Below are 19,672 nucleotides of genomic sequence, written 5' to 3'. Positions count from 1 at the left end.
AACCCTGTTACGCCTATTAGGCCTGCGAGGCACATCAGGAGAAACACTGGTAGCAGAACTCTTGAAGCCACTCCTGGACTTGGAGGACCCAAGGAGTCCCCCGGCCGGGGTGCCCTAAAAAGTAAGGAATTTACCAGGCACCGTCTTTTCGTCGAAGAGTCGAAAATGCAGTGGAGGAACTCATTGGAAGATCTCCTCCCACGAACGAAGATGCTGCTGAAGTGCCCGGACCGAAAGGGAGTCGCAGTAGAAACACGAGTCCCAACGGTGATCCGGTCCCAGGCACTCCAAACAGAAAGAATGGGGATTCGCCCTAGCGCCGTTCGCAAGAGGAACAAGAGACAAATCCCAAATGATCCGGCATAGACTGAGGAATACGCAACCACAGAACCGGAGCAGGAGAGGAGAGAAGGACAACGGGAAAGAAGAAAAATTTGTCACATAGGAATGGACTGGAAAAAACAGCTTTCAATTGATTTGGCATTCATTTCAGCACACATAGCCCAAGGGCATCTACGCACTAGTTACAGAAAGTGCTTGGTACATGGTATGTTTCAAGGTGCATCAACATGTATGGTTACATTGTGTAAGTATATATGCTGGCAGAGCCTCACCTCATGGTGCGGAGTGGGGGGTTGCTTCATGCATGCAGACATGCAAAAGAGTAGGCAATTTAAGGGATAAAAGGTAAGTGTAGGCCAAAAATAGTGTAAGTGTACAGCCTGGCAAAGGCACGGCTCGCATGTAGGCATGAATTGCAAAATTTGGCACATAAGTACATAGTTTAGTTAATTAACTGGACACTACATCTTGCTAGAGAAGTAACAGGTATATCACAAACGGAATGTAGGCAAGCGTAGTGTAATACGCTGTGGGAAAAGAACCAACTGGTAATGTTCTTTCGACTGAATGTTCCTCCAACCAGTTGGTAAGTAACTTGTTCTTCGAATGGATTGTGTCCTACAACGTATTCCTAACCTTTGATAGACTCCCAAAGCAGTACGTAGGATTGGAGGAGGGTTGAGAATTTAGAATTTACTTTTTTTATAGGGCAGAATAAAGCACTGCTTTACCAAAAGCGACGTCCCAAGTGTGGGAAGCAGCCAAGCAATAATGCTTGGTGAACATATGCAACAATGACCATGTTGCAGCATCACAAATGGCTCTAATGGGTACTCCGCTTTGCAAGGCTGCAGAAGAGGCTATGCCCCTGGTAGAATGAGCCTTCAAACCCTCTGGTGGGTCCTTGCCCGCCAATCTAACATTCTGAAATATCAAGAATGATCCACCTTGACAGAGTGTTCAAAAACAGCTGGTCTTAATTTTCGTCCAGTGTATCCAATAAAGAGTTGGTCGTCTACTCTCAATTTGGAGATCCTAGAAATATAAAAGCTTAGAGCTCTCCTAGGGTCCAATCTGTGGAGCCTCTCCTCCTCTTTACTGGGATGCAGCAGGAAATGAAACGCTGGCAGAACAATTTTCTTCATTTAAATGGAAATCCGATACAACTTTAGGCAGGAAGGAGGGTTACCCGCAACACAACCCTGCCCTTGTGGAATATGGTATAGGGTAGCCTGGAAGAGAGTGCCTGCAACTCGCTCATTCTATGTGCAGATGCTAGTGCAACCAACAATATGGTTTTAAAGGTTAATAACCTCAATGGACATGTGTGCAAAGGTTCAAATGGGGCACACAGTGGTAAAAGGCAGGAACACGTTTGTGAGCCTTTTAGAAATTGAACGATCAAGGGAATTTTGAAGTAGGAGCATTCTTCCGAAGAACGCTTGAATATGGAAAGCGCTGCCAGGTAACCTTTAATGGTCTTAATATTAAGAGCTGTGTGTGCTAATGATAGGAGAAAGGATAACACATCCAGAGGTGAACATAGAAAAAAGGCTCAACATTCTTTTCCCTGCACCAGTCGCAAAATGTATTACAGCGGCAACGGTAGAGATTTTGTTGCTGGCCTTCTTGCCGAAAGGAACTCATGTCATCCGGGAGGTCCCAATCCTTGTATCTCAACCTTTCAGAAACCACGCGTGAAGGTTGAGTGTTGACCTCTGGATGGAGAACATGTCCCTCCCTTTGCGAGAGAGGATTCTCCCTTTGTGGAAGACGTATCGGACGACATGTGGACATATCCAGAAGGCCTGGGTCCCACGTTCTCCTGGCCCAAAATGGGGCAATTAAGATCTTGCGGCTTCAGAACCGTCTCAACCTCCTGATTACTTGAGGAAAGACAGGGAATCTGTGGAAACGCATATAGCAGTGGGAACTCCCAATGTACCAAGAACGCGTCTCCTAGAGCTCCTCTAGGGGGGGAAATTCCCTCGAGTACTAACTTTCGCACTTCCGGTTGATTCCGGTCGCAAACAGGTCTACTTGAGGGGTTCCCCAAAGGGCCAAGATCTCTTGAAGGACTTCCTGTGCTAGTTCCCACTCGTGGGAGACTGCTCTGCCTGCTCAGAGCGTTCGGCGTCATGTTCTCCTCCCTGGCTAGGTGAACTGCCAATAGAGATACCTTCTCGAATTGCCTAGCACCAGAGCTGCATTGCCTCTCTGCACAGTGGTAGTGACTATGCCTCCTCTTTTGTTGAGGTAATGCATGGCCACTATGTTGTCTGTCATTATCAGGACATTCTTTCCCTGTACAGAGGGCAGGAAGGCCTTCAGCGCTAGTCTGATTGCCCTCAGCGCCAAAAGGTTGATGTGGAGTTTGGACTCTGATGGAGGCCAACGACCGCTGTCAGACCATTGGCATGGGCTCCCCACCCCATGAGTGAGGCGTCTGTCACTACTATACTCTCCGGCCATGGCTGTCAAAAGTGTTCGCCCTTCAGAACATTGTCCTCGCAGGTCCACCACAGAAGATCCTTTGAGACCTTGGTTGGAACCTGAAGTCGGTCCGACATCTTTCCTGAGAATTGGAACCATTGTGTTCTTAGAGCCCATTGAAGAGATCTCATTCTCAGGCGGGCCTCTGGCAGCAGAAACAGGCCGAGCAACCTCAAGAAAACAAAGGCCGGAAGATTCTAGGCAGTTTCAAATTTGGTAACCATCTGAAGAATGTGATGGGCCCTCGCCTTAGGTGGCGAGGCCTTTCCCATTGATGAGTCTAGTACAGTTCTGATGTACTGGAGATGCTAGGAAGGTTGTCATCTGTGACTTCTTGAAATTGAGGAAGAAGCCCCGTCTCTGAAGGGAGTGGCAGGTGAGTGCGATGATCCAGGGCTTGTTTGGTAGCACGCGCCCTGATCATCCAATCGTCCAGATAGGGGTAGACATGAATCCGCTCCTGAGAATCACTGCCACTACCGCCATCAGTTTGGTGAAGATCCTCGGGGCAGAAGTCAACCCGAATAGCAGGACTCAAAACTGCTAGCGCGAGCCACCAACGGCGAACCTCCGGTATTTTCTGTACTTGAGATGGATTGGCACAAGAAAATAAGCATCCTGAAGGTCCAATGACACCAACCAACCCTGTAACTGGAGGGCCTGAAGATCTGAGTGTGACCATCTTGAATTTGTCCTTCCTAAGGAACTTGTTCAAGTATCTCAAATCCAAGATGGGTCTCATTCCTCCATCTTTCTTGGGATCAAAAAAGAAGGGGAATACCAATCCTTGATCCTCTCCGCTACAGGTACTGGTTCTAAAGCACCTTTCTCTAGCATGGTTAATATTTCCCAAACAAGGAGCGGATCTGGAATCCTCAAAGCGTGTTTCCTTGGTGGATTGGTGTGAGGCTGCATTATGAATAGGAGGCAGTAACCTTGGCTGTTGTCTCCAGAGCCCAAGCATCTGAAAGTAATGGCTCACCATTCTTCGAGATGCTGAGAGTCTGCCCCACACCAGTGACTTGGGACGCAAGCTCTCAGGTTTTGGAGCAGTTGATGCAGCGGCCGATGGAAAGGTAGCTGGAGCTGGCTTTGCACCTTTACCTCGTCCAACACGAGGGAATTTTCGTTGGTCTCTTTGACTGGCCATTCCTCTCGACTTTCCAAATGAGTAGTAGCGATAGGATCGTCCCCTCCATGGCTGTCCTGTCGGACGAAAAGGCTGAGGTTGTCCAACAGCAACCCCTAAAGATTTGGCAACAGACTGAGGTCTGCAACCTCAAGGCTTTAGTCATCCTTGCTGCCAAAAAGGGGAGACCCGTCAAATGGTAGGTTGAGAAGACTGGCTTGCACATCTGGTGTAAAACCTGACTTCCGCATCCACGCAAATCTGCGCATTATGGTGCATGTAGCCATGGACCTGCTGGCCTCCCCTTCTGGAATGTGCTCCGACGCCATGGATATGCATTCCCAGATTGTACGTGCAATTTTTTTTTTTAAGGCTCATGTGGAGTTGGCCGACTTCAGGGCCATACTTCCAGCTGAAAATACCTTCCGTGACCATCCATCCACACGCTTGTCCCCATCAGGAGGGATGGTAGGGTACGCTGCCTTGTTTGATGTAGCCGTTGCTGCCTGGACCACCACACTCTGCACAGTAGGGTGCTCGGACTTGTAGCCACGGTAGCTACTGGAAGGGCTATATTTTCTTGTGAGAGATTTGTCTACCGCAGGATTTGTGTACGGGTCTCCCAATTTCTGGCCACCATATTTTGAAGAGCCGCATGTAAAGGTAGAATTGGATCTGTAGGTGTTCCTTGGTCCAGAATATCCATTAGGTCAACTTTAACAAATTGTACCGGAGGCCTAGCCCAATCTAGGTATTCCACCACCTTAGGCATTAGGTGACGGTATGAAGAGTCAGCATGTTCTCCAGGTTCTGGCCTACCAAACTCCAATTCAGGAGAGGTATCAATGCCACTGGCATTATGTAGAGTACCACAAAGATCCTCCATTTTGCCCTCTTCCGATATGAGGCACTCCAGCACGTTTGGGGTTCCAAATTGAAGCCCAAAAGTGTCATCCTCCCCATCCGACCTTTCTTCCTCTCCAAAGATAGAAGAAAGGGATTTGAAATACTTCTTCCTTGGCAAAGGAGTGAAAGATTTCTCAGGAGCACTCACAGGTGTTGTAGGCTTCGAAGAAGGTTTTGATTTAGCCGTCTTATGAGTTTCTTCATGACCTGGAGGATGAGCTGTAACGACCGCTACTCGGCGTCTATGGTTTTGGCGTCTACGTCTACAGTGGCGTAGATGTAAATGGCGCTGATGGCTTCGATGGACCCCTTTGAAGATTTTGGCTTTGTGGGTTCTGCAGGCTTAGAAGATCTCTCGAACACTCATCACGTCTCCAGTGATTTTCACTCTTTGGAGTCCTCGAGGGCTCTCGATGAGTATCCTTTCGAACAACTGGGCTCGAGGGCACGTGAGCGTCTAGTCTAGACCGCTCTCTGCCGGCTTCAATAGAAGGCGCGGACGGAGGCTTATCCTGCTTTTCAAATATTTTGTGCATTTCTAAACAGAATGCTTCCCAGTCCTTGGGCGTCGACTGTTTGGTGGGGCACTTTACTCTCAGGGGTTTCGCCTGACGAGGATCAACAGGAGGGCGACCGATGGTGCCTCCCTTCTTGATCGCTTCGCCCAGAACGAAGAATGGCATGAGCCACTACGGGACTTTGATCGTTCATCTCTCTTGCGTCGAGGAGAACGTTCTCTCGACTCGGTGGTTGAAGAACAATCGGGTTTGGTCTTAATAGGTTTGGACAACTTTCCTACCTGTAACTTCCCCTTTCTCTCTCGCAGGGCTTTTCCTGTCATAAGAGAATTGGGTGGGTTGACAAAACCTAGTTGGTTGGTGGCGCTGGCGAGAGGGTTAGTACCTCAGTGTTGTCACTAGTTATTTCACAATTCAGTCCAGAGTTTTGTTTGTGCAAGAATAATTATTTCAAGTGCAGCATAACACCTGCGGCACAATGTACCAGGTTGGTGAACCATAAAAAAGAAAACAGCTGACGCGCGTTTCAACCAAAGTTTTTCTCAAGACATTGAAGTTGGGGTGGGGTGGGAACTCCCATTGGAACAAGAGACCAGCCCTGAGTAGGGTGCTGAGTGGCTGCTGGTTAGCAGATCTGGGCTGGTGGTCCGTGTGCGTCCGGGTTGAATCACCCTACTCGGGGGTTATGCTGCACTTGAAATAATAAATATTCTTGTACAAACAAAACTCTGGACTGAATTGTGAAATAACTAGTGACAACACTGAGGTACTAATCCTCTCGCCAGCGCCACCAACCAACTAGGTTTTGTCAACCCACCCAATTCTCCTCAAGCTTCCTGGGAACCATGGAGTCTGGTTCCCTGACAAAACCATGTGCTAGGCTGCAGGCCTAACCTTTTACATAGACTAGTTGCGCAGGGAACCTGGCTGTCCCGACACAAAGCTCTTCACCCCTTGCAAACACTTTTCCTGTCATAGCCCGACATTCAGCATAATCGGTGTCATGGCCTTCCCTCAAGCACCACAGGCAAGAACGATGTGGAACCGTGATCGACATTTTGAGCCACACTCCTTACACTTCTTAAAACCAGTGCGAGGAGTCGGAGTGCGTAGTCAAAATAACTAGCGAGGCGCTCTGAAGCAAACATGTTTGCAGAAAAACAGAACTAAGGCCAACTGGCGCCGTGCGTGCTACTTATACCACCAGATGACGTCACCATCGACGGAGGCCTCCGAGGGACATCGACTCGACGCCATTGACGCAGGGCCCCCTCTGCCGAAAAAGGTTTCCGAAGCTGGACATGATTATCAAAGTTACGGAATACGTTGGAGGACAATGCCTTTGAAACATGGTTATTGCAGGCTATGGGGTGTAAAAGGGATCATGAGCAGATATGGTATAATAGACAAGTAGGATTTATAGCAGCACATAACGGAAGGGTAAATGAAATATTTTATTTATATCACGCTCGTACACAAGTGTTTCAGAGTGCGAGAGTATAATGAGCTGGATGGCTGGGGGGATGCCCCAGAATCATACACAGTGGGATATACGAGGCAGTGGGTAGAGCGGGTTGAGGAGATACATTTTAATAGGTCACAGTTGCGTAGAGGCATTTGGGAAGAGAAAAGTCGCACATACATTGCGGACCAGCAGAACCACACCAGCGTGGCTGGAGCTGTGTCGGTATTGCCTGCAAGACGAGACTAAGTCCGAGAGAGACAAAGCAATTACTGGAGTCTTTGGAGGTACAGATGCCAGAGTCAGTAAGCGAACAAGGGAGAGGTTCAACGATAAATGTACTTACCTCCGTCTGCCCGGAAGTGAGGTTTTGTTGGCTGAAGTTGTAGTGAAAGTCCAGAGGTAGAAATAATTTTGTGGCATAGTTTAAGTGATAAACATGCTCCATACAGATTAATTTTGGTGCAGAATAAGTAGTGGTAAACAAATTGTCACTTCTGGCTCCAACCAAATTCGGGACATAAATAAGCTACTGAAGGACACCCAGGACTTTCTTTAAAGCGAAGATATACGATTGTTTGAAGGAAATGTATATTTTGAACTCAAGGTATGAATAGTCAAGGATTTATTTCAGTTTATTAGTTTCAAAATGTTATTTCTGCAATATCCTGTGTAGATTTACTTCTAACAATCGCACACAACCAAAAAAAAGGGAACACTAAATATTCAAAATAAGTTCAGAGTTCAGAGATTTTTCTTTTGGCCAGGGTGAATGAAGAGAAAAAATATTGTGAACCTTGCATATAAAACAATAAAATAGACTGCTTCAAATCCTACCCCAGTGCCTCAACTCCAAACCAGAGGTATTTGAAAAGCAGCCTGCAGCTGTTGAAGGTGGTGCAGCAGCCGCAGTGTTCAGAAATGTGTTGAGGATCTCTGTGCGTCAATAATTAGCCCTGTGCTTGTGGGCAGTACACACGTTAACCATTGGTCAGTAATATTTGCGGGAGTACCGCTAGTCCTCAGGAGAATTTACTGTACTTGGATAGTTTAAATTAGACTGTCCCTGAACACTATTGGACCAACACACATTTACACATGCACCAAAATGCTCTAGAACTCAGACTTATGAATGCAAAATGCTGTCACACTTGAATAAAAATACATTAATTCTATTAAGAAATCAGAAAATATTAAAAATAAATGGAAACCATCAATCTGCAGTGTCTGAAGTGATTTGAAGAAAAAGTGCAGTGTGGTTTAGAAAAGCAGCATGGTTTTGTTGGTCCTGAAACTATCCACTGGAAAGAGCCACTTGGAAAAAACAGCAGGTGCATTCAAACGTAGCTCATCAACGTTGACATTTCTGAAAGAATTACATACAAGGAAAAAACAAAGCCCTAAAAAGGTATTTCAGGCATGTGTCTTCTCCCCATATTTAATAGTAGCTCCCAGTTCCATCCAGTCAGCCACAACCTCAGTATGGCACCTTCTGCTGGTCCCACAAGTCACAAAGATAGTATAACAAGCAAAAAAGTGTTTTACCAAGTGCCTTCCTCCACATGAACTTCTAGCATCGAAGTGGCATCTCTTGCCTGAGATAGTAACTGTCTTGTTAGGTCTAAGGACCTGTATTCAAGATGACACCCTCAACCTTCTCTTTGGTGCACTGTTAACTAACTTCAGTCAAATGTACCAACATGGCAACCAACAACAATGGGCAGCAGCCATTGTTGGGTTATAACTTCATGCAGCTCCCCACCACTGAAAGTTTGAGCTGAGCAAAGATGGCAGTATGGAAGAGTGTCAGTCTGCTTTTAATTCAGGCCTACTGGATGGCAGCCATTAGTTCAGAGGCCATGTTGATAAATTATCACAATTCAATTAAAAAATATCCATATAAAGAGCTATGCTTGAAACAAAACGTAATCCCAATAATGCAGCTACTGTTTTATGTCCCATGACTAATAATGTATACCTGGCAGGTGTTCAAATAAACCAGAGGTCTGCATCCTTCAGCATGCCCAATATCTTGGACTAGAACTTCCATTATCCCCATGGTACAAAAAAGTTTGGAATTAGTCCAAAATTTCTGGAGAGGCACAAGTTGCAGACCCCTGAAATAAACCAACCCTGAAAAGTTGATTACAGGATGAATTGAGTGTGCTTCTAAAACTCTGAGGTGTATTTAAGTGAAAACATGCATGCAGTGTAAAACTAGAATCGTAAGCAAACTAACGCCCATGGTTAAACCGTAAAGAATTATAAAAACATTTATAAAAACACTTGATGGCACGGCTGTTAAAGGTTATGCAAAACTATACTAATGCAGCAATGTAATTTAATCAACTAGGTTAGAGAGGCTCACTAAATTCTTACAATCCATTACAGAAAAAAAACAATATAATTTAGTGGAAGATTATTCTGTCTCCCCCACCCTCACTGACCCGACAACCCAGAAACTTTGATTCCCATTCGCCAGAAATCTTTTGAGTAAGTCAGAACTAAAATATGCTCGACATTTGGTAGGATGCAGTCACAACTATACACCTTTTTCAAGAGCAGATGGTACACATACGCCATTGTAATAGGACTTCACTAACCTTAAGGGAGTCCACCAGATCTTCAACCAGAAAGAGGCGGATGACCTTCTTCAGGGCTTTGTTTACATACACAAGGCTTGTGTTCATGTAATTATGGAAAGCCTCAGAGGACACAGAAATGTCCACATCCAGCCAGGGTCTAGAAAGGGATTAAGAAAAATCAGCACCATGGTAAGAAAAGGAAGACCTAGAACCAACCAAGTCTGCAGGACTGCCTAACGAAATAGTGCGAAAGCCGAGTACAAGCAGGGTTCAGGCAAACTGTTCGTTAAGTGTTGGAAAATACTGTGAACACTACATTTGGGTTTAAAAAAAAAAAAAAACAATTTTGCATTTGTAGTTTAACTGTGGTAAATCGGTAATCAGATAGCTGAATATCAACTTGGTATTTCACGGATTGTCCAGGAAGCTGTATTCTTGACTGTCAGCCAAAACTGAAGATGTCTTTAACAAGATAATCTGTTTTTAGTTGCTATGTTAGTATACTTTCACACCCGTTAAGACCTAAAGAGCCAAATGACTTAATTAACAATTTATATTCTACATTTTGACAATCTTGGACCAATACACATCAGAATATGCACATCCTAGCACTTTTGAGCGAACTACTGCAATTATTTGATTCATGGATGAGGCGCTGTTAGGAAAGATGTTCATATTTATGATAAATCTTCCTGACCGGTGTCAACCACAGAACATTTTGTTTGGAGTTTGGAATCATTTCTCCTTGTCCCTAGGGAATCTTTCACCCTCTCACCTAGTCTTATTGATTATGGGTGGGTGGCCTTTGTAGTTCTCTCCATGGTTTATGTTAAATGTATAGTTTCCTACAACTTTTGGGTTTAAGCTGGGTTGCCCCTTTGAGCTCCCTTGTTCATTTCTCCTTCGTGTACTTGGGTGAACTACACTTCCCAAGTAATTAAGAGGGATTTTAAGAGGTGGAGTGCTGGGGAGATAGAATGTATCCCCTTTTAGTTACCTGTAACACTTGTTACAATTGCAAGTTTACTTGAATGGCTGGTGGCAGTGTAACTGTATGACTTTTAGTCATTACTCAAAGGCTGTTAAAATGAGCCTCGCTAATGCACAAAAGGGCCATTCTGCTAGAATGGTGGGCTCCTTTTTTCACCATTTCTCGTATGCTTGTTGTTTGAGGTCTTCCCTGCCATTCTAGGAGAGAATGGCATCAGTGAAGGTTCGGCAGGAATCCTTTGCATTCCCCGTCGAGGCTCCAGAGTGTCTGAGAAGGCAGGAAGCGAGGGAGGAGTCCAAAACTCTGCAGTCCTTAGTCTTCCACCTTGCCTGAAAGGAACTGAGGGCTGGCTGTCCTGATTAGACAGCCAGACAGCCCCTTTCTGTAAACTGCAGGGAGAGTTTGCAGAAGTGGTACTGTAGTTCCTGATAAATACTCCGATCCTGGAAGCTGCTTGGAGCTGAAACCCAATATGAGGAAGACGTCTGTAGCGATTTCCAGCAACCATGGAGACTGCTGTGTAACCAGACCCTGATGTAACCCCTCCTTTCAATCGAATTCTGTGTTCCCAAAACGACTCCTATTAAGAGGCTGGTGAGACCCCCACTAGTTCCAGGAAGACCTGCATTTTGAGCCATCCCATGACATGCTGCAACCTTGTTGGTCTGCAATACCCAAATACCCTGGAAGCTCGAACCACTGTGCGGTGCATGGTCTTCCGAAGTCTGAATCCGTCAGAAACATTAACGGCCTGCTCCTGGCTCTCCAGAGACAATTCGAATTCCCTGAAGTCCGCTCACGAGTGTGCAGGACCAAGGGAGTGAAGAGAATCAGTCTGGTGATATTCGTCCTCCATCTGGCTGCTGTACAAAGGCACAAAATGAACAGAGCAGCGAAAATCTGGAATAAACCTTTGCTGGAAGCCTTCGCCGACTGCTACTGCAGGTTCCCATCCAGTGTCCAAACCAAGAACCCGGGTACCGGTTTCAGTGCTGCTGCATCCTGAATGCACCCACTCCGAAGCTGCTCTTTTCTTTTAAGGTACTATGTTGGCTTGGGTAATACCGACGTCAGGTCTTGTGAGAATCCTGTGAGGCTGAGTGGGTGATTCATGCAGTTGGGAGTTTTCCCATAGCACTTGCCCATGCCCAATGCTGGAACGCATATAGGGAGCCTTCTCTGAAGTCCCTAAACACTAACATTTAAAGTAAATACTGGTTTAAGAAGATCTCCTATGGAACTTTGACTTTCCTCTGCAACTGAAACCTACAGCTAGCACCTAGATCACTAGGATCCCTCTTCTGACTTGGAAGCAGCAATGTGAGAAGGATGTGCAGGCTCAGAGTTCCCATAACGATCCAACATTAAGAAACGCTCTCAGCACTCCAAAAGCTATACAAGTGTCCAATTCAGACCCACAACAAGAGCGGAGTACCAAGAGACGAGGAACCCAACCCCTGTCGCACTGTGGCGTGTCCCCCCCCCCACCCGGAGAGCATAGTAACAGAAGAGAAACCGCGAACAAGCCCAAGACTGTGGCCGCCAACCAACACTGATGCTGAAGAGCAGAGCGCACCAGAAAAGGCTACCTGCGGTGCATGAAAGCATGAATATAGGAGCCGGGACGACACCTTATCCCTACGTGAGGTGAGCCGGAGCTGCGCAGTGAGGAGCGCAGGAGCATAGAGGTGAGAGGACCAGAAACGGTACAAAGATACGCGGGGGAGAGATTGGGTAAGCCCGCGCAGCGCAGGGAGCCTGCATGATAAAGGCACAGAGACCCAGTGCGGAGTGGGTGCGCCCAACTGCATACAGTCCAGGACCACCAAAAGACTGAACTATCTTGACAGGATGGGCAAAACAAAGCTAAAGGGCCATGCGCAACCCCCCCCCCCCCCTCCCCCACCCCCCACCCCACCCTGTTCCCCAACCTGCAAGTAGTACATCCCGGGTCCCCCTCACGGATAAACAATACAGAGGTAGGGCACAAGAACAGCAGAGCCCCACCCCCTCCACTACCGCACAGCTGGAGACCCGAAAATACACTGGGCACTCCAGAAAGGAAGCGCGAGAGCTAGGAAAAGGCAGGGAAAGCGCCTAATGCAATGAACCAAGAGAAAACGCTAGGGAGTATCCCCACCGCCCCCCTCCCCGAGCAAGAGACATCTAACACCTGCACAAACAGAGGGAGGGGGCAAAGGGGGAACCCGCAGCCAGCACAAAACAAGTAGCAGAATAGAACCACATGGGCAAGTGACAGGACAAGAGGGACCCATGCCAGAAGGGAACAAAAGGAAGAGCCCCCACAAAACCATGGCAAACGACAATGGAGGCATATGCCAAAGAGGGGGACAATAAAGATCCAGGAGAGACAGTGGGACAACCAGTGCTGGACAGTCACAGAACCTCAGTGGCGGGAGCCGACGTCAGAGTCCTAGATGCAACTGCAGCCCAGAGATCGTCCCTAGAAACACGCATGGACAAAATCAAGTGCGATGTCAGTCTCGACAAGACGTGCGTAACCTGGCAGGCAGGGTGGGGGAGACAGAAGAAAAAGTAGCAGAGATATTGACCATCACAACGGACCTGCAGGTGACAGTGCGAGATCTGACAAAGAAGGTACAGCTGCTACAAGATCGGGTAGAGGAGTCGGAGGGAAGGGCACGAAGGAGTAACATTGGGTCCTGGGTCTGCCGGAAGAAGCGGAGGGCAGAGACCCCACCACATATCGAAAATATGCTGCTCAGGGAAATTGGCCCCAGAACACTATCGCAAGGGTTCACTGGAGAAAGAGCCCATAGAGAACTGACCCAAAGGCCACAATACCCCCCTCCCCCTGCAGCTCCACCCAGACCAATGATCGCAAAGATATTGAACTTTAGAGACAAAGAGGATCCTGGCTTTCTCCACAGATGGAGGGGAGATCAAAAGGGGCTCAGCCAGACTAGCAATTTATCTGGACTAAACCCTCCAGGTACAAAGAAGGAGATGCCAATTTATTCTGATGAAAGACAGACTGACAGCAAGGAGTGAAATCTATGCTACTGTACCCGGCAAAGCTGAAAATAAACGCAGGAAAAACCTGTTTTTTTTATTCCCCTGAAGAGGCCTACACGTGGATGGACATTAACAAATTGACACCAATGGCTACGGAAAACATTACGCGACGTCTGCCCGTGAGCAGAAATGCCACACTAAGACTGTGTGTGCGAGACATCAGAATGCTGAGAAATGGGAGCAGAACGAACCCCTCCACTCACCCTTTTTTCCTATTTTCTTGCTCTTCCTACCTCTGGGAACCGGACCCCATGGACGGACAGCTGAGAAGCTGACCCCCGTACACAGTTTCCAATCTTGGTTTTTTGGGTACCAGCAGGTTTCAACCCAGCAGGCTCCTACTTCTCTAGGACCAATTGGTGACTATGCCTCTACAGAATAACTGATGCATGCTTTGCTACAGTTTTGTTTAGGTTTTCTTGTTCACACATAGCTGGAAGGAATATACTTAGGACACTGGGAGTCCAGAAAAGGGTGGTCAAGTCCAAAGGGCTTTAATGGGTCTGAACAGGAGAAGCAAAGGGGTTGGAGTGCAGTGGCAACCAAAATGGCGCAGGTACTGAGAATATGGTCCTGGAATGTCTGGGGCATAAATGACTGTTCAGCAGATAAGGGTAGCATCATATATGAGGCGAAAAGGAATCCAAATAGCACGACTGCAGGAGACACCTCACAGCAGCAAAGCAGGCTAATATCCTGCAGAAATGGGGTGGGAAAGGACATGGATCGGCCTACTCCAGTTACGCTAGAGGGGTGCTGGTCTGGATTACCCAGACAACTCCCTGTACAAAAGGCTGGTGCCCCATACCGAGGGATGACGTGGATATGGGGGGCGGGGACTTTAATTGCGCACTGAACCCAGCATTGGACATGAGATGAAACAAAGGTAACCCCCCCCGCCCCTCACCACACTGCATGGGGACTGAGGACATTAGACAACCTCGAACTGCAAGACATACGGCAATGGTTAATTGGAGAGAAAAGAGAATTCTCCTACTATTCAAGCATACACAAAGTTTACACACATATTGATCATGTTTTCACGGGTCTAGACCAGCTGGGGGAGTTTTCTAATCGACTCATATGAAGGTAGAACACTATCTGATCACTCCCCTTTACTTGCAGAATGGGTATTAAGCAATAGACCAGCCCCCTACACCACTAAGGAGACAGAGCCGAGACCCTGCGGGATGGACCAAATCACGGGAAGGAATGGCACAATAGAAGAACACTATACCACCAATGAGGGTAGCGTAGACAGCAAAGGGAACCTATGGGATGCCTTTAAAGTAGTGTTAAGAGGAGCTGCCATAAAACTAAGGCAGGAGGGATCGAAAAGCAATAGAGCAAGACCTATCCGGCACAGAAGCGAAAATGTAAGCAGAGTAAAGTAACACCACTGGGAGCGAGAAATCTGAGGAAAACCTTATCCAATTAAGGCAGAAGTGTCTTGAACATTGGGAAAGACTGGGTAGGTATAGCTACGCCATATAGAGAGCAGTTACACAGACAAGGACACAAACCGGGCAGGATGATAGCATGGCTATGCAAGAGCACTGACAGCCAGGAGGGGGAAATCGCTAAAATGGAGGACGAGTGTGGGGCACAGTGGCGGTCACAAAGTGAGATCAATAACTCCTTTAAAAAGGTTCTATGAAGGGCTATACGAAGAGAGGGATGACACCATAGGCAAGGACATCACCAAAACTCTGGCTGACAGACCTACCAACCCCAACCATAGAACATGCAGAAGAATTAGAAACCTCACTTACAATGGAGAAGTGAGAGGTTATTGCCACATTACCAACTGGCAAGATGGTGGGAGGGGATGACCTGCCAGCTGAATTTTATGAAGAATTTGTTGAGGCACTAGCCCCGAAGTTGATACAAACCTTTGAAGGGACATAGGAAGAAGGCAACCTGCCCAAGAACATTGTGGAGTCTTTCAAAATCCCAATACTACAGATTGGAAAAGAAGGGAACACCGAGTCCTACCGCCCGATATGCCCGATTAATCAGGATACAGAGATACTAACAGCAGTTTTAGCGACCAGACTTAGAAAAGTGACCCGACACTGGGGGACCAGTTTCCAAATAGGGTGTTTTTACTCCTACAAGGATCATAGTAGATTTAGTCAGAGCCTCACAGTAACCCTGCAAGATCATAGCTTAAAAACATCACTAGCCATCGTTCCCGGCACAAGCCGCCGCCCCATCCGTTTATGCTAGAGATAATGGGACAAGACGGTTTCAAAGGTAACATCTCTAACCTCCACAGCAAGGTCCAAGCCAATACCCCCTCACAAAACAACATGAAATGCAAATGGGAAAGGCACCTGGAAATAGTGATCGATGATGCAGTGGACCCGATATTGCCAGTACACCAAGACAATATCACTCAACCCCAACTTCAGGCTAGTCCTGTACAAAATGCTAAATCACCTATATATCACCCCTGCCAAGATCCCCAAATCTGACAGTCGACACAATCCCTATGCCCCAAATGCAGCCTCCCGGAGGCAAACTCGTTCCATATGTACTGGGAATGCCCACTTATGAGATAATTCTGAGAAGAAGTTGCATCGAATATCAGCACTATACTTGAGATACAAATACCAGCTACACCCCTAAAGTACCTTCTGGGTGACACCAGGAAGGGGACCCCCCCCCCACCCATCAGGAAGCGGAGGCTTTTCTCAGTTGCAACTGCAGTGGCCAAGCGCAATAGTCTCAGGCACTGAAAAGCGAAAGCAGCCCCCTCGATTCAAACATGGTTTCGGGACCTAATCGATACATACAAGTGTGAAGCAAGTTATGCAAGAGGAATAATACCCTCTGAAAAATATTTGGGCCGCCCTCTGTCAATAATTGAACTCCACTAGACACGTCACTGAAAAATTGGAGTAAACAAGACTCTCAGAACTATCTCACAGTCCTATAAACTTGGTTTGTAACCACTGCCGGTCATGCTATCATATGCAATGCTTTGTAACACGTAATTAATGTTAATACAATGCCCTTGTCAGCAGAAAAAAAAGTGAGTGCAATTGATCCACCCTGACCAGACACGGTATGTGTCCCTGGCAGCGCGACATCAAAGAACCTTAGGTGACTCCACGCAATCATAGACCGAATGACAGAATGGGAGGAGGGGTGCGCTGTAGAAGCATTGGACGCAAGCAAAGCGTTCGACTCAGTTAAAACAGGAATGGTTAATCGCCTCAGAGAAGTTTTGGCATTAGAGGAGGATTTATGAAATGGATCAAGATGCTCTATTCTAGCCCATTAGAGAGAGTGTGCAGGGCAGACGGCGGGTAACCGGTCAGCGCTATTTCCCGTACAAAGAGGTATCGAAGCAAGGATTGCTCCGTGTCCCTTATGTTATACATATTAGCCTTAGAACCGTTAGCAGTGTTCCTAAGAGAGGAGTTCAGAAAAAGGCCTACTGGTAGACCGAGTACACCATGTTATGTCGCTATACACAGATGAAATGCTGCTGTATGTCCGGAAGACAATTTGGAATCCTACCTGGACATACTAGATAACTTCACAAAGTTGTCAGGAATAGCGAACCTAGGGTTACAGTGGCAAGTTATCACGTTCAGGTACCTGGGTATTAATATCTACCATAATATGGGGGTGACTCAAAATACATTGGGAGCAAGAAGCAGGAAAGTGAACTAAGTGAAGTTCTGGGAGAAACTACCCCCTTGGTAATGGGAAGGATTGCCCTGCTAAAGATGGTAGCTCTTCCCAGATTAATTTACTGAATGTCCCATACCTTATACGCAGGTTTTTCTTTAAAGAACTGAAGACTGATAAGTGGGTTCATATGGGGCTCAGGGAGACACTGCATTGCTATGTGTAAGGACTACAAAGATGTATGGGTGAGACTCCCACATTTCCAATTGTACTATATGCCGGGACAGTTACAACACGTGGGTGGATGGTTAGCTGATACAGAAATGATAGAACACAGAGTGCTGAGCACAGTGCGGACCCCCTACCTCTTGAGCGAAGTGCTATGGTTAAAAGAGGCTAGAACGGGTGACCCCCACCTGCCCCCCAGCTCCTAAGATTAGGAAGGAGGGTTTGGGAAAGGACCAAGACAGTGTTGAAACTGAATGAGCCATACTCTTCCCATACCCCTCTAGCAGCAATATATGGGACAAACAGAGGATCTAGCACAGATCATGACACTGGGAGACCAAGGGACTGGTGACGGTGGGGGACCTAAACACATCCGAGGGGCTCCAGAGGTTCCAGGAACTAGTGGAGAAGTCTGGCATCGGCAGAGGACAATATTTGGCACACTGTAGAATGTTACATGAAATACAGAACAGATGGGTGACGACTAACCCCCCACCCCCCTCCAAAAGGAGGATAGCACACTTGAGCTGTTTGCTGTTTCCGAGGGAGGGCATGGTTGTCCAGAATGTATCAGGGAATGCTGGCAACCATATCCAGAGGGGTGCCTAAAAGAAGGAGCAAGTGGGAGCCAGACATAGGCAGAGAATTAACAGAAACTTAGTGGGCCCAAGCAATGATTAATCATAAGAAAGTCTCGAGAGATGCAAGGCTAAAGCACATCCAATTATACATACACCCCCCCCAACGTACATGACACCACATCACAGTTTGCAATTCCCAGGGTGGGGGATAAGAAGTGCCCAAGATGTAAGGGAGGCAAGGCCAATATCATGCATATGTTCTGGACGTGCCCAGTGATATGAAGGTTCCAACAAGAGATAGAAGTACTGATTTGGAGGGCTGAACTCCCCACCTACACATGGAACACAGAAGACTGCCTGCTGGGAGTGTTTAGAGGACCAAAAAAATGCCCTACCCGAAAACAGACAGACATCTCTTGCACTTTTCCAGCTCATTCCCACTAACTCACCCCTCCCACCCCTTTTTCAGAGCCGCCAAAGCGCCAGGGGACCACTCTGGAAACTACAGGTGGGCCCCAAGCATGGAGGGGTGGTGGAAAGACCTGAAAAGATGGCCCATGGCCGAAGCAGTGGTGTTGTGAATGCAATTGAGAAGGGGGGGGGGGGTAGACAGAGACCATAACCTGGAATGTCCTGGTTAGTGCTCTGTTCAGCTCCCCAGATGACAAGCCCACCTACGCCCCCACAACAGAATAGGAGATGAGGAAGCATAACGAAGGGGGGGGGGGTATTGATTGAAGGCGAAGCCTGAGGAGGTTGACCACAGTAGAAACTGGACTTCTGAGATACAAGCCATGTAGAAGAACAAGTTACTTACCAACTAACATTCTTTCGATTGGATGTTCCTCCCACGTATTACTCATCTTATGATAATCGTATCCCAGCTTCAGCTGCTTTGGAAAAAAAAAAAATTCACCAGGGGGTGCTGTGTTCGAGACCACAGAGTCGAAGTCCCTCGAGGGCCGCTGTCGGACGTCGACGTCGTCCGCTGTATAAAGGGCTCGAGCAGCGCCCGTTAACTCGGTTCTGTTTTTACGGTGTTCATGGTCGCATCAGTTGATCAGGCTTCAAGTCTTCAGGCTATTAAGGAAGCCAGAGTGCAACTGGCGTAAACTATACAGAGGGGTAGGATGGGAGGGTCGATGAGGAATACGTGGGAGGAACATCCAATCAAAAGAACGTTACAGTTGGTAAGTAACTTGTTCTTTGAATGGATTGAGTCCTCCCACGTATTCCTCATTTTATGATAGACTCCCATAGCAGTGGTAATTTTGGAGGTGGGAGTACTAGACATTTTAATTATGGACTGAATGAAGGACAGCTTTTGCAAATAATCCTCCTTGGTATGAAGTAGAGTCCAAGCAGTAATGCTTTACAAAGGTGTGCATTGACAACCAGGTGGCCGCAGCACAAATATCCTGCACCGGGACACCCCTCTGAAGGACCATGGAAGTTGCCATGCTTCTGGTTGAATGAGCCCTTAAACCATCTCGAAGCCCTTTCCCAGCTAGTTTATAGCATTCAGAGATTGCTAGAATTATCCATCTGGATAGAGTTATAGATACCGCAAGGCCCAATTTGTGCCCAGTATATCCAACAAATAGTTGGTCACATTGTCAGATATGTCAATCTGGAAATATAGAAACTGAGAGCCCTTTTTGGATCCAGTCTATGTAACCTTTTACTCTTCCTTACTAGCGTGAGGTGGAGGATAAAAAGGAAGGTAAGTATATTTTGT

At 47.0% G+C, this 19,672-nt stretch overlaps 1 protein-coding gene across 3 annotated transcripts in view; it reads right to left on the bottom strand.

The window, feature by feature from the left end:
- Positions 1 to 19,672, bottom strand: part of RTN3 (reticulon 3) — a 344,971-nt gene that overhangs the window by 158,399 nt on the left and 166,900 nt on the right. For all 3 annotated transcript variants that reach the window (XM_069645001.1, XM_069645003.1, XM_069645002.1), the window contains one exon: positions 9,454 to 9,592. In XM_069645001.1, the coding sequence (XP_069501102.1) occupies positions 9,454 to 9,592 (139 nt within the window). The remainder of the gene's footprint in view (positions 1 to 9,453; positions 9,593 to 19,672) is intronic.

The sequence above is a fragment of the Ambystoma mexicanum genome, chromosome 2p (assembly GCF_040938575.1).
Source record: "Ambystoma mexicanum isolate Mex_15411 chromosome 2p, UKY_AmexF1_1, whole genome shotgun sequence".
NCBI classification, from domain to species: domain Eukaryota; kingdom Metazoa; phylum Chordata; class Amphibia; order Caudata; family Ambystomatidae; genus Ambystoma; species Ambystoma mexicanum.
This window is presented reverse-complemented; position numbering and strand designations above follow the sequence as displayed.